This window comes from Bubalus kerabau, chromosome 7 (genome assembly GCF_029407905.1).
Source record: "Bubalus kerabau isolate K-KA32 ecotype Philippines breed swamp buffalo chromosome 7, PCC_UOA_SB_1v2, whole genome shotgun sequence".
In the NCBI taxonomy this organism is placed as follows: Eukaryota; Metazoa; Chordata; class Mammalia; order Artiodactyla; family Bovidae; genus Bubalus; species Bubalus kerabau.
Genome location: NC_073630.1, coordinates 16,045,838 through 16,060,625, shown reverse-complemented (window position 1 = coordinate 16,060,625; position 14,788 = coordinate 16,045,838). Strand labels below are relative to the sequence as shown.

At 34.3% G+C, this 14,788-nt stretch overlaps 2 protein-coding genes across 4 annotated transcripts in view; one reads left to right on the top strand and one right to left on the bottom strand.

The window, feature by feature from the left end:
• The window catches only part of SMARCAD1 (SWI/SNF-related, matrix-associated actin-dependent regulator of chromatin, subfamily a, containing DEAD/H box 1), a 91,155-nt gene that overhangs the window by 8,135 nt on the left and 68,232 nt on the right, over positions 1 to 14,788 (bottom strand). For all 3 annotated transcript variants that reach the window (XM_055587667.1, XM_055587665.1, XM_055587666.1), the window contains exons 10-16: positions 13,609 to 13,808; positions 7,968 to 8,058; positions 5,022 to 5,121; positions 3,564 to 3,623; positions 3,384 to 3,459; positions 2,006 to 2,141; positions 1,313 to 1,450 (exon numbers count right to left, since the gene is read on the bottom strand). In XM_055587667.1, the coding sequence (XP_055443642.1) occupies positions 1,313 to 1,450; positions 2,006 to 2,141; positions 3,384 to 3,459; positions 3,564 to 3,623; positions 5,022 to 5,121; positions 7,968 to 8,058; positions 13,609 to 13,808 (801 nt within the window). The remainder of the gene's footprint in view (positions 1 to 1,312; positions 1,451 to 2,005; positions 2,142 to 3,383; positions 3,460 to 3,563; positions 3,624 to 5,021; positions 5,122 to 7,967; positions 8,059 to 13,608; positions 13,809 to 14,788) is intronic.
• On the top strand, positions 178 to 711 carry LOC129657476 (60S ribosomal protein L26). The gene has a single exon (XM_055587668.1). It carries the CDS (start codon positions 221 to 223, stop codon positions 656 to 658), a length of 438 nt encoding a protein of 145 aa, XP_055443643.1. The 5' UTR covers positions 178 to 220; the 3' UTR covers positions 659 to 711.

Genomic DNA, 14,788 nt, shown 5'->3' with positions numbered 1-14,788 from the left:
TACAGAAATAGGGTAGTTCCTAGCCAAAACCTGTTAATTTTGGAGAAAAGGAATTTTATTCTAAGATTTTAAAGGAATCCTCCATATCCTATGATCTGCTAAGGCCACCAAGTGGGAGGGACTACATTAGTGAAATTAGAAAGGCAGCTGGCAATAGAAGATTATCAGAAAATTCTCGCTCTTCCCTTCTGTGGCCATCGCTGAAGCGCTAGCGGCCAAAATGAAGTTCAATCCCTTTGTGACTTCTGACCGAAGCAAGAATCGAAAAAGGCATTTCAATGCGCCTTCCCACATTCGCAGGAAAATTATGTCTTCTCCTCTTTCTAAAGAGCTAAGACAGAAGTACAACGTTCGATCCATGCCCATCCGAAAGGATGATGAAGTTCAGGTTGTCCGAGGGCACTACAAAGGGCAGCAAATTGGCAAAGTAGTCCAGGTTTACAGGAAGAAATACGTCATCTACATTGAACGAGTGCAGCGGGAGAAGGCTAATGGCACAACTGTCCATGTGGGCATTCACCCCAGCAAGGTGGTTATCACCAGACTAAAACTGGACAAAGACCGCAAAAAGATCCTCGAACGTAAAGCCAAATCTCGCCAAGTAGGAAAGGAAAAGGGCAAATATAAGGAAGAAACAATTGAGAAGATGCAAGAATAAAGTCATCTTGTCTACAGCTTTCATTAAAAACTGTTAAAATGAAAAAAAAAAAAAAAAAAAAGAAAATTCTCACAAAATACATGTGATTTGGGAGAGTGTCAAGAACCTATATAAACATTGTTGTGCTGGAAAATCAGAGTTCCTGAAAACTACACTCTCACTTTTTCTAAGTAACAGGGAAAAAATTAACCATATTTTCTTCTAAATGAGATTTCTTTATTGTGACTTTTATGGAGTGTTAATGCAAAACATATCTCCCAGTATACGAATTTTTGGGATATTCTATCTTGCCTGGCTTTATAGTTTACCTATTAAAAAAAATGCTAATTTATCTAATTTTAAAAAAGAAGATGATATGATCAAACTTTCTCCACATATTAAATATCTGAGCTATCCACCGATTTGAAATGATGATTCAGAAAATCAGGATATTAAAAACCAAAACTTTCAGACAATGATTATAAAAGCCTCCAGTTTATTTCCCATTGTATTTTGGCTGACTTCCCAACTCATCCAAATACAGGGATATCAACCACTTAAACTTATTTCATAAGCACATCTCTGATGAAAACAAGAAAAAAGACAAAATTAAAAAATGGTCCAGATAAAACACAAAGTAAGACATTTGAGAAAAAAATATGAATTTATGCTTACTGTCTTAGAAGAAAACATTCTTCGTATTTCACTGGTGCTACTACTGAACATATGTGGCATAACAAAATTCAACAGCGACATGAGTTCTAACAGGTTATTTTGCACAGGTGTGCCTGTGAGCAGCAGACGGTTATTTGCCTATGAACAAAGATAAAAGTTTAGATTAGTGTTGCCTTAAAAGAAAAAAATATCTATATACTTTTTGGTTATCTCCCTCAGTGGAGGAGAAAAAAATTAAAATCATTATTAGTAATAAAATATTCTGTGATGAAAGATAAGTAATTCTAAAAAATTACCATCTATTGTACTTAAAGGTAGAATGTATAAAATAGTTTATAAGTGGGTAACTCATGTTCCCACATTACTTTTCTATGAAGCAATGAAAGAAGATAGATTACATCTTATATCCATAAAGTTTATCCTATAGTACAAAGGTTGGTAAACTGAAGCTCATGAGCTAAGAATGGTTTTTACATTTTTAAAGGGTTAAAAAAAAGAAAAAGCAAAAAACAAGTGACAGTAGCTATGGCTCATGGAGCCACAGTAGAATGGCTCATGGAGCATGAAAAGTTACTTATCTGGTCCTATACAGAAAAAGTTTACTGATCCCTAATTTAAGATACCACACACACACACACACACAAAATCTGAAATTTTATCATACTTGGAAAAATTCAGAGAACATTCTCTTACATTAATTGTCATAAGGTGCTGGTAGCGGATGGAGCCCATATTCTTCAGCATGTGGCCCTCATCAAAAATTGCATAATTCAGTTTCAGCCGACGAAACAGACTACGATCATCAGAACTGCTGATGGCACAGTTATACCTGTCACCAAAAGAAAAAATCAGTCTCTAAGAATAAACCTTTAAAAGCATGGACTCATGTGAGATTAATGTTTCAAAAAATTATTTTTATTTATATATTTTTAATAGCTAGTACCTAACACAGCTGGTGGAGAAGGCAATGGCACCCCACTCCAGTACTCCTGCCTGGAAAATCCCATGGATGGAGGAGCCTGGTAGGCTGCAGTCCATGGGGTCGCTAGGAGTCGGACACGACTGAGCGACTTCACTTTCACTTTTCACTTCCATGTATTGGAGAAGGAAACGGCAACCCACTCCAGTGTTCTTGCCTGGAGAATCCCAGGGACGGGGGAGCTTGGTGGGCTGCTGTCTATGGGGTCGCACAGAGTCAGACACGACTGAAGTGACTTAGCAGCAACATAGCTGGTACTCAAATAAGTACTGATGCACTTATATCCAATAATTACTGATGTACATGTAAGTGTGTATATGTTAGTCACTCAGTTGTGTCTGACTCTTTGCGACCCAATGGACTGCCAGACTCCTCTGTCCATGGAATTCTCAAGCAAGAATACTAGGGTGGGTAGCTATTCCTTTCTCCAGTGGACCTTCCTGATTTAGGGATCGAACCCAGGTTCCCTGCACTGCAGGTGGATACTTTACCATCTGAGCTACCAGGGAGGATGATGTACATGTAACCAAGTTACAAAAGCTGCAATATGCAGTTAAAAGACAATTTATGTGTTGTAATTAGACAACCTCTACACATCTAGAAGAGGCCAATTTGGGTACAATTTATATGTGATCTGCAATTATCACACACTTTGCTTTATGAACTGTTATATTTTAAGAAGCAGTAGGAAAAAACAAACAAACAAACATGAAGCTAAGACATTTCTGTTAAGAATATAATGTTCTGTGCTTAGTTGTTCATTATATTAAACTGGTAGAGTGAATTCAAGAAATAACAATTAACAGCAGCTAGCAGGACAAGACTATATATGAAAATGGAGTCTCTTTTATTAAGAAAAGATGAATTCTGGATGAATTCTTTTAATCATTCCTACAGAATTAATTAAAAAGTGTTGTTATGGTACTACACACCAAACTGAAAAAATGCGTAAATCTTCCAACATAACTCATTCTATTACTTTTGTTTCATGGTCCTTAGCATAAATTTTATTTCATTTTAAAAACATTTTTTAAAAAAGATTTGGTGGCTGTACATTTTTTTTTCTTCCAATTTTTTTTTCTCAATACTTACGTGGTCACGATTACATTGTATTCTTCATATCTACTATGAATGTTGTATCTAATCTGTTTACGTTCTTCTTGAGAACCTAGAATTTAAAGATGAAACATATAAATTGATTTATTGTACTTAACTGTATGTTAAGATTTTAAAGAAGTTTCCAAAGTTAAGAGAATAACGACATACTCTTACCATAGTAACAGAGCACCTTTAAAGTGGGGCACCATAAATTAACTTCTCTTAACCAGTTATCTATGAGACAAAAGAGATATTACTTGCATCTGCTACAACAGGATATATGTGTGCAATGAAATGAACACTAAAGTCTAACAAGTTCCACCAGGAAATTCTTCTTTTAAAAAGTAACAGAAGATGATTTTGAAAAATCACAGACTCTTTACAATTTTATCCCTGAGATTTTCAGGTGGCATCAAAATAAAGAGCAGAAGCCCAATCATTATATTTACAGATGATTATTAATTTCTAATTTTGACGTTTCTTTTTTTTGGGGGGTGGGGTACATTCATACACACATTCTCTGACTCCAGTCTACAATCAATTGAAAAAGAATGAAACAGTAATTTGAATTGGGACGAATTGCGTATTTCTCACTTAATAAATGTTTAATTCTAAGTTTAAATCACTTCAGATCAGATCAGATCAGATCAGTCGCTCAGCTGTGTCTGACTCTTTGCGACCCCATGAATTGCAGCACGCCAGGCCTCCCTGTCCATCATTAACTCCCGGAGTTCACTCAGACTCACGTCCATCGAGTCAGTGATGCCATCCAGCCATCTCATCCTCTGTCATCCCCTTCTCCTCCTGCCCCCAATCCCTCCTAGCATCAGAGTCTTTTTCAATGAGTCAACTCTTCGCATCAGGTGGCCAAAGCACTGGAGTTCCAGCTTTAGCATCATTCCTTCCAAAGAAATCCCAGGGCTGATCTCCTTCAGAATGGACTAGTTGGATCTCCTTGCAGTCCAAGGGACTCTCAAGAGTCTTCTCCAACACCACAGTTCAAAAGCATCAATTCTTCGGCACTCAGCCTTCTTCACAGTCCAACTCTCACATCCATACATGACCACTGGAAAAACCATAGCCTTGACTAGACGAACCTTTGTTGGCAAGGTAGTGTCTCTGCTTTTGAATACGCTATTTAGATTGGTCATAACTTTCCTTCCAAGGAGTAAGCGTCTTTTAATTTCATGGCTGCAGTCACCACCTGCAGTGATTTTGGAGCCCAGAAAAATAAAGTCTGACACTGTTTCCACTGTTTCCCCCATCTATTTCCCATCAAGTGATGAGACCGGAAGCCATGATCTTCGTTTTCTGAATGTTGAGCTCACTTAGCTTCCCTTAAATTAATTACTCATGAAACAATTTAAAAGTATTATGAAAACAAATAATCTTTTCAAATGATACTTGATCTGTAATAATTTATAAGCTGAATAACTTACTTATACTGAGTTATTTTCTTTAAAAAGATTTCCAGTATAATAACACACATATGCAAAGGGAGAAAAGTTAAAAGGAAACCACAAAAATGAACATCCACCTCCACAAACTAAGAAATCACACACACACACAGTTTTTCTTCTCTTCATATAAAACACTATTTAGTCAAGTAAAATTTTCCACAGTATTACAAACCTATAGTTGATGCTGGAACAACAATCAAATGAGGACCTTTATTACCCTCCTGATAGAGGTAAGCCAGAAATGCAATGGCTTGAATAGTTTTTCCCAGGCCCTAAAATAAAAGTTTAAAAGAAAACATATTAAATGTAAAATCAAACAAAAGACTCAAATAAATACGGGGAAAATGAAAGAAAAAAGAATGTTTCTGGTTTTATTTATTTATGATTCCCCACAATGTAACTCTACTATATTCTTAGTTCTCAATAACCAAAAAACAGATCATAATCTCCAAGTGATACTACAACTTAAAAGAGTGGGATGTATTTTAACTGCTTATTAATATGTGATACACACTAATATGAAAGACCTCTGCTTGCATATAAAGAATATAATTTTGGTAACTGTTAATATAAAGCAACCATTTAATACATACTGGATTGACAGAAACGGCGTTCCATTGACTAACTGGAGTTGAATATATACCAATCCTAATACTTAGCAATTTTACTCCTAAGAATATATTCAAGAGATATGAGAGCATATGTCTATGAAACATCTTGGGTAAGAATACTGATGCACTTTTATTGTAACAACCACACCCTGGAAATAATCTAAACTGCCAGGAGAGTGGGTCAAAAGCAACCACCACCACCAAACCACTAATACATGTATTATGTACCAAATGAGCCAGAAACTATTTAAACAGTATATATTGTATGGATCTATTCATACAAAGTTCAGAAATCAGAAAAAAATTATTGTACTGTGATAGGTGTCAGAATAATGGTGGTGTTTATGACTGAAAAGGAACATAATGCAACTTTCTGGGATGATGGAAATGCTGATACAGAGGCAGTCACATAGGTGTACATATATGTAAAAAGTCACTAAGTTAAAAATCTATATGCACATCAATAAAGTATTATATTAAAAAAAGGCTGCTGCTGCTAAGTTGCTTCAGTCGTGTCCGACTCTGTGCGACCCCATAGACGGCAGCCCACCAGGCTCCCCTGTACCTGGGATTCTCTAGGCAAGAACACTGGAGTGGGTTGCCATTTCCTTCTCCAATGCATGAAAGTGAAAAGTGAAAGCGAAGTCGCTTAGTCGTGTCCGATTGTTCATGACCCCATGGACTGTAGCCTACCAGGCTCCTCCGGCTATGGGATTTTCCAGGCAAGAGTACTGGAGTGGGTTGCTATTTCCTTCTCCAAAAAAAGGCTAGAGGAAGAACAGCTCCTCAGGAGAGCTAAACATTGCCAACTGTTAGGAACTGAATTGCTCCCAACCCCAAATTTACATGTTGAAGTCCTAACTCCCAATGTTAAGATTTTGGGAGATAAAGCCTTTAAAGAGATAAGTTAAATATAGAGTCATAAGAGTAAGGGCCCAACCCTAATCTTTTAAGAAGAGACTGAATGTGCCCACAGGAAAAGCCATGTGAGGACACAGCAATGTGTCTATCTACAAACCAGACGGTAGCCTCTGGTGAAACCAAACTTGCCAAAACTTCGATTTTAGACTTCCAGTCTCCAGAACTAAGAGAAATTTCTGTTGTTTAAGTCTCCCTGTCTTTAATATTTTGTTAGGGAAGCTCTAGCAGACACTACCTTATCATAAATATTGTACTTTACAGGATACAAAAACAGTTCCACATAATATATCTCATCGATACCAAATATAAATGATATAGGAATTACCTATGCTTTATTAACTTTAGCCTTGAGAGATTAGGTCATTTGGTAAAGGTTAGGCAGCCCATGAAAGACAAATGTAGACCCAGAACCCAGATTTGATTTCCAAGTCCAGTTTTCACAATTGTACTATTCTATATTCTATATAAAACTTCTAATTATTTTTAAATCCCACATATATTATTCACTTTTCTCAATCACTTCTATGTTTTAACAAAAGTATGAGGTACATGTAGGAATTGTCTTAAAATACTGACGATTATCTTACTAGAAGTGAAATAGAGGACAAGGATTATTATCTTTGTTTTTATTTTGAAACTCTACACAGTGTAAAAGAGCTGACTCACTGGAAAAGACCCTGATGCTAGGAAAGACTGAAGACAGAGGGATCAGATGGTTGGATGGCATCCTTGACTCAACAGACATGAGTTTGAGCAAATTCCAGGAAATAGTGAAGGACAGGGAAGCCTGCGTGCTGCAGTCCATGGTGTCACAAACAGTCGGACATGATTTAAGAGAGTGAACATCACCCCCACCACAACTTAATACATATATATTCAATACACATTTTCTCCACTGAACATGATAAACACTTTTTAAAAAGTATAGTTGGCAGAAGGAAAGTAAAAGTTAGATTAAAGGTCAAGTTTCTACATGACAATACTTGGACTATTGGCTGTAATGAACTTCCTAAGCTTACCTTCAAGTAAAATGTGATTGGGAAAAGAACAGAAACTCAGAGATCTCTAATAAAAGTAAAATGGCTGAGATGATGGTGATGATAAATGTGTAGATTTACTTACTGACAAGGACAAGTATCTATGATCAATTTTAAAGGCAGCTATAGAAAAGCACATGCATTAAAATCTCTTTTAGTATAATATATATATGTACATGTATATATATGTATGATGCATTCAAACACATCTGCATGAATAATCTGGAAAGACACAGAAAAATAAATACTTATTTTTAAGGTGATAGGATCATGTGTGATATTGGTTTTTTTCTATGTATTTTTATGTAACATCTAATTTTAAAAATATATATTTATTAATTTGATGAGAAAGACAAAAAACCTATTTTCATTTCTGAGAGGAAGTAAGGAGGCTAAAACTCACATAAGCAATAGAAAACTGAGAAGGGCAAGTGGGCTTATACTTTGCTAAGAGCAGTAAACTAACAGGGTCCAAGGGAAATTTTCATTTTTTAAATGACAGCAAGGATGCCTACTAATAATATATCCTAGAAATAGAGTACTACTTACCATTTCGTCTGCCAAAATGCCATTAAGTCCATGTTTATGTACCAGGGCCAGCCAATTCAAACCAACCTTCTGATAGGGCTTGAGTGACAAACTGGTAAAGAGAGAGTTACCTAATGTTATAGGTTTATAATTCTATTAACTTTCTCTACTAGTTTTCTGAGATGCAGTTTAGGTCTACAATGTACACAAAAAGGAAAGTATCTAGGTGTGGTCTTACCTTTTAACTTACAGTTATTAATAAAAGCTATTTACACTTAAGAAAATGAACCCAAAACATAATGTTTTAAAAAGTCTCTCAAATTTTATTCTGTATTTGTTGACTTATTCTTCTGGCAATAAGAACTACAAAAGGTATTGTTGTATTCAGTTAAAACGTAATGCTACAAAATTAATTACATAAACAATCAGACTATTAACTATGGTAACATATTACAAAGCTAACATTTATATTATAAAAATGCCTTCATATGAATGAGTATTAGCACACTAAGGAACTTAAAAGTATCAGAACAAAAACATTAAGCATAATTTGCTACTTTGCCAGGCTGATTTAATAAACACTTTCTGAATGAATGCCAATCACCTTTAATGTCGCTGATATATATAATTATAGAGCATGTATGCATTGTGTATTTATGTTTGAACTATGTATAAATGTAAACTTGCTAGGCGTCAATAAATACCAATGAATAGAAAACAGCAAGCAAGTGTCAAAATGTTATTTAATTTGTGAACACGTAACAGATTATTAATCCCTGGGATTAACTTTCTTGAAAGATAACATGGAAGGGTTACAGTGGACGAAAACAACAGTTTTTTCTCAAAGTTCAAGTTGTTAAAAACTAGTATTTACTGAACATCTATTATATACACAGATACACAAAAATATCATTTTCAGGTATCACCTCATTCATAGAGGTAGGCTATTATCATTTGAACAGATGAAAAAACCTGAGGCTCAGCAATTTGCCCGAGGCTGCATAACTACAAAGCAAAATCTCATGGATAAGATTTTAACCGAGAAAGTTTCTCTCCCTGAAAAGCATATTCTTATACTCTCGAGGGCAGCTTAAACCCCACATTAACATAAAAACTTAAGACAAGGCCATGCTCCTCATTCTACAGCTTTTATTCTGTCCCTTTAATTTCTGTTGCACATATCCTATCTGCACATAGGGAATGTGTCTAGACATAGCCATGGGTATGATAAATGGTTAATGGGTCAGATTCTGAAATCCAGACACTTTAACTAGAACAGAGGTCAAATAGGTAAGGCAGAAAGGTATCCATCTTAAATCAGAACCTATTCTTCAACTGTGGGGTGTGCAATCTGCACAACATTTCTCATCTGAAACAATTAAAAGTTAGAGGTAGAAAAAAGTCAGCAGTGTTGCTGAAGCCTTTATAGTTCATTTCTTAAAATGTCTTTGGTCTTCTTGGCCAATACTATTTCTATGCCATTAGAAAAGTAATAATAAGTAGAATATACTATCAAAGGTATTTCAATTTTTCAGATCCAAATAAATTCTACTATACTGGTAGTCAGAATAAATGCTAATACTGGACTCAAGACCCTCTACTATGGGCTTTACATGCATTATTACTTTATTTAACCTACATTATAAAGTAGGTACTATTACTATAATCATCTCCATTTACAGATAAGAAATCCTCCCTGGGAGTCAAAGAAGTTAAGTAATTTGCCTAAGGTCACAGTTATCCAAATCTGTGTCTACAGTTGGTAGAGTAGAGCTGGTATTCAATTCAGGTCTCACCCAGAGCTCTGCCTTCAGTCACTAAACAGCAAATATGAAAGTTTTCTCTCTCTGACCCACCTACTCTACAGTCAGGACTTTCTATTTTTAAATTGAACTTTCTATTATTTTTCTGAGTCATTCCTAACGTCTTAGTCATCCCCTACAGATCAAGGTTCACATTCCATGAAAATGATGAAAAACTCGATAAGGTAGGCACATTACATCACTTATAAACATATGCCAAGAGCCAATATACTATCTCAATGTAAACTGATCACAAATAGCCAAAAAATATTTTTAACAAACAAAAATGACTGAATCTATGCATCACTAACACATGTTGAGAAATGAGTCTATTAAAATATTCTTAACTATACATAAAATTTTAAAAAGTGATGAGATTTTTGAGAATCACCTACTACATTGAATTTCCCATTCAAATACAATTGTTCCATTCACATTCATAAAGCAGCTATAGTAGCTGTTCTGATCAGGACATTAAATACCTTTATTGAGTACATGTATGTGTGTATTTGCTCTTCTGCTCGATTTACCTAAATTATAAGTAACTAAATTATCTAAATTACAAGCAACTCTCTGTTGCAGCACTGCTGCCCACAACACACATCTTTTCAGAAAGCAGAAGGATCACTGAAAACTCAGTTTTGGTAAACATTTTTCAATTCGCTTGTTAAGACAAGTTTTAAAACAGGGCAGCTATAGTCTTTGTCAGTCACTAATATTTAGTTGCTATACAATTACACCTCCCATTAATTTTGACATTTCAACATTTTCTAAAAACTTTCGACTGCATATGAACCCCAACCACAAGTTTACAGGTAAGAATACAAACTGCTGAGGGTTATCTGAAGGGTATGAAGTATAGCCAGGACCTTGTGAAGTGGGTAAGTGAACTCTTCTCAGTAAGGGACCATAACCATCCTACATTGTAGATTTTCTTACCTCCCAATGAGGAAAAAAGTGATTTTAAGATTTTCTGAGGTCATGAAAGAAAATAAGGCAGCATGTTTAAAGTTACTTGTTTTGTTAGGGGGTAAAATCCTTTCAGATATAAGTTACTCTGATCTCTTTTCAGAGGGTAATTAAATTGGGTTTAAATTTCCTGTCAGAGAACACTAGCTTCAAAATTATTTTGAAAGGTGAGAAAGGCCTGAAATAGAAAACTGGAGTATATACAATGAGCTAAATTTAAGTGTAAAATGCAGAAGTAGAGGGCTAAACTTTTTGCAGTAGTTCATATGAAACAGATTAGGGATGCTAGTTGATCAAAAATTTATATCCCTTAAGTATAACATGAATGCTGAAAATACTACCACAATAATAGTTTGTACTAATAGCAGTATCCAAGCTTCTAAAATATTTATATCATAGGACTCTGAGTTAGTTGGATTACGTCTGCAGTATAGATTTGCATTTGATGTCACTGTCAAATGGTTTCACAGCAAATGTTTAGGAACGAGGATATGGAATCATCCTGTCAAGTTGAGGATGAACAAGATCAGAAGAACCTTAGTAGATTTAGCCCAGAAAAAGACAGGACACACATAATTAAATATTATTTTACACTGAACATGTGAGATATCTTTTCAGTTAGAACAGTATAAAGCTGATAAAACGCTGATTACAGCTAAAGCTTGAGAGATGGCTACATTTATGATAGGAATAAAATAGGAGTAATGCTGAAGTTTGTTTTTTTAACTTTTCCCTCACTGTATTATTATATTTTAACTTAAGGCAATTTTAATCTTGATGTTTTAAAATAATGATTATGAATGTTAATGGTTTTGAGATACATATGAGAATTTTTTATCTTGCCAGGACTTTGACAGGTTACATAGTTAAAAATATGTCATAGTTACACTATGTCTATATTTTCTTTTATCTCTAAAAGGTTCTTTTTCTGTTATAATTCTTATAAATTCATAATAGGAAAATAGTTAACAAAATTTTGCTTCAAAATAAACTTAATTACAAAGAATTCATTCTGTTATGCAAAAGCATAACAGGGTATTCATCAGGATTGCGTAATATTTTCTTTGGTGCTAATAAATCCTTTCCCAAGGCAAGGAAAGTACTTTAAATGTTTCTATACTAGGCACCCATTATGCTTGGCCAGTATACCAATTAAAAATCTGCAAGTTGCTTGTGTAACTTACAATGGCTAAAACAAAAGCCAAGACAACAAATTTCACCCCCTAAAAGTGTATCTAAATAAACTCTAGACTATCTGTACAGGTTTTCAGAAGCTGTACTTTGGACTAGATCCAATAAGCACCTAAAAAAAAAAATAAACTATTTTTCTCATCTGTTCAATATTTCATAAAAAAGTCTTCAGTCTAATGGAAAGGATAGCTTTATTACGTGATCATACTATTTACAAGTGATAGGACTTTGTGGATGCGGGTTTAATAGAGAAATTTTTTAAGTGATGCAATAAAGCACTTGATTTTTTAAAATCCAAATTACGATAAAGTAGACTCAACTGGGTAAGCCTTGTAGAGTGAAGAACTCCCCATATCCAATGCTGTAGAACAAGAAGGAGCAGCTCCAACTACACTTTTAGGAGATGAATTTGCTGACATGGTCATAGTTCTTTCTATGCAACAGAGAAAAGAGCTTCTTTGTGGGAACTGCATCACGTTTCCCTACACCATCCCATAGCACCCTAGAAGGGCACAGAAAAGATCGTAGCTTACTATTAAAGGCCAGTAACCATATCCTGATTCTTTTTTTCTTATCTTGATTTTTAATTAACCAATGATCAGCAAATATGCTTTGATCATTAACTTAGTAAAATATCAGAAGAAGTATATAAAATCACCAACGAAGGTAATTAATTTTTATGAGGCCCTGGTGTTAATCTTATTATATACCTACCATAAATATTCCGAACAGAAATAATTCATTAAAAAAATTACATAACATTGCAGAGTATGGGTATACCATAAGTAATTCTAACTAGGCTCTGATCTTAGAAATTTCGATTGTTTCTGTGTTTCTGCCTCTGTATGTATTATCACAGTAAACAATTTTATACCTTTTTTAAAATGGAAGCATTCTGAACAGTTCTAGGTTTCCAGACAACTTAAAATAAACTTTTAAAGGAAGTTCAAAACAACTGTGTGCCCACCATATCCCAACATCATGCAAAGTAGGGATGTTCACAATCACAAAATGCTGTGTTAGTTATGTTCTGGTTGTTGGACAATTTTTTTTAGTGAAAATACTTCAGTGCTTATTTTTTCAAGAATTCTGACAAGGTATTTTACTGACAGCAGCAGGTTGTATTTTTTTTAAAATCACTTTTCCTTACATAATCTATTTAATAGAAGTGTCCTTTCATTTTTTATGTGTTTTTACCTCAAAAAGATTTAAAAATTTGGGCTTCTGAAAGCATTTAAAACATTTAATGACATATATAGCATATTTTAATCATGTCATTCATGATTAAAAATAAATTGAACTAAGACAAATTCTTACATTGATAGAATTCAGCAGCTGACTCTTCGAAGCCCTAAATTAAGTAAAGAGGTAGCTAAAACCACCTTTTCAGGTTACGTGACTGTATAAGAAATTATCTGTTATCACAAGGAAAACATAGGTTATGTAAGACCATATTTTTTCCCTCTAACTTACAATGTGATAATGAAGGAAGATATCCTGACTGAAGAGAAGGGGACAGGAGATCAATGGAAAAGAATTCACACACCACTTATGTACCATTTTAGGAAACCCTGGTTTTCCCTTTTGACATTAGTTTTCCTATCATTTCCATGGTTAAGTTTCCTAGGCACAATACAGAAATAAAAAAAAAAACTTACACAACTGAGATAAAACAATAAATAGGTGCATACAAATGTTACCTTTGGTTCAGAATGGAGGGTTGCTCTGTGTTCCATCCACCTCCATTTCCAGTGAGCATGGTAACTTGTTTTGTCAGTTTATTTGAAATGTCTTCACATTTGTTCATAAGCCTTATAACTACATCCCTTTCTTGAATCAGTGTTTTACAGTGCCATATCAAATCTTCTGATAAGCCATTCGTTTTGGACATCTTTGTGAACTATGGCATGAAAAGAAAAATTAACAGTTCAGATCTAGAGTCAAACAGAGAGTCAATCTCAATTTTTTTCTCTGTGATGGAAAAAAGTTTCTTAAACTTTTATTAATGACCTTCCTTAATCAAGTGCAAAGACAACCGGCATTTTCATTATCATATTTCTCTTTGATAAATCTCACTGCCATCTTAAACTCATCATGTTGAAATAAAATACACCTTTCTCTTCAAAATACAGAATCCCAAGCTTGTTACTTTGATTCTAGTAGCTGTTCTCTTATGGGAGAAACTCTAACGTAACAGTTAATGTCTCCTATCAGTCATTTTTTTGCCTTTAAAACTCAATTCATGTCTATTACCAAAGGTAACAATGCCAAATGTAATAACCGCAGACCAGATCTCTTATTTTTGTCACTTCCTATGAATATGACATACAGTCATATGACTATAAGATTGATTTTTCTGAAACATACTTTTCCCTATCTAGCATCAAAGTACAACCCCTCAAGCTTTCAAAAACTCCAATTATTGATATTGTCCCTTGATACTTTACCCTAAACTGAGACTAATACTTGGAAAGATACTGCCTGAATTAAAAGTTAACTGTGACCAATTCGATAGTTTGATTAAACTTAAAAATAATATCAATTTCAATATAAGACTTGGATAAATGGTTTTGTGTGAAAACTCAGAATTTCTTTCAAAATATATTCGTATTTATTTTTCTAAAGGAGATATTGACTACTTCACAATGTAGAAGTTTTAACAGAATTAGAATTTTTCCACAGAGCTGAAAAATAATATACCCTGAAAAACTGTAAAAAAATATTTTTAGTGTAAACCATTAGAAAAAATCCCAGTAGCTATTTGAAAGCTGTTTGTTGGACAAAAACAAACGAAATTCAGAAGAGAATAAAGCTAACTAAACTAAAACCATCTTATCAAGATAAAACCACACGATTTTGACTCATGACATCTTACTTGGA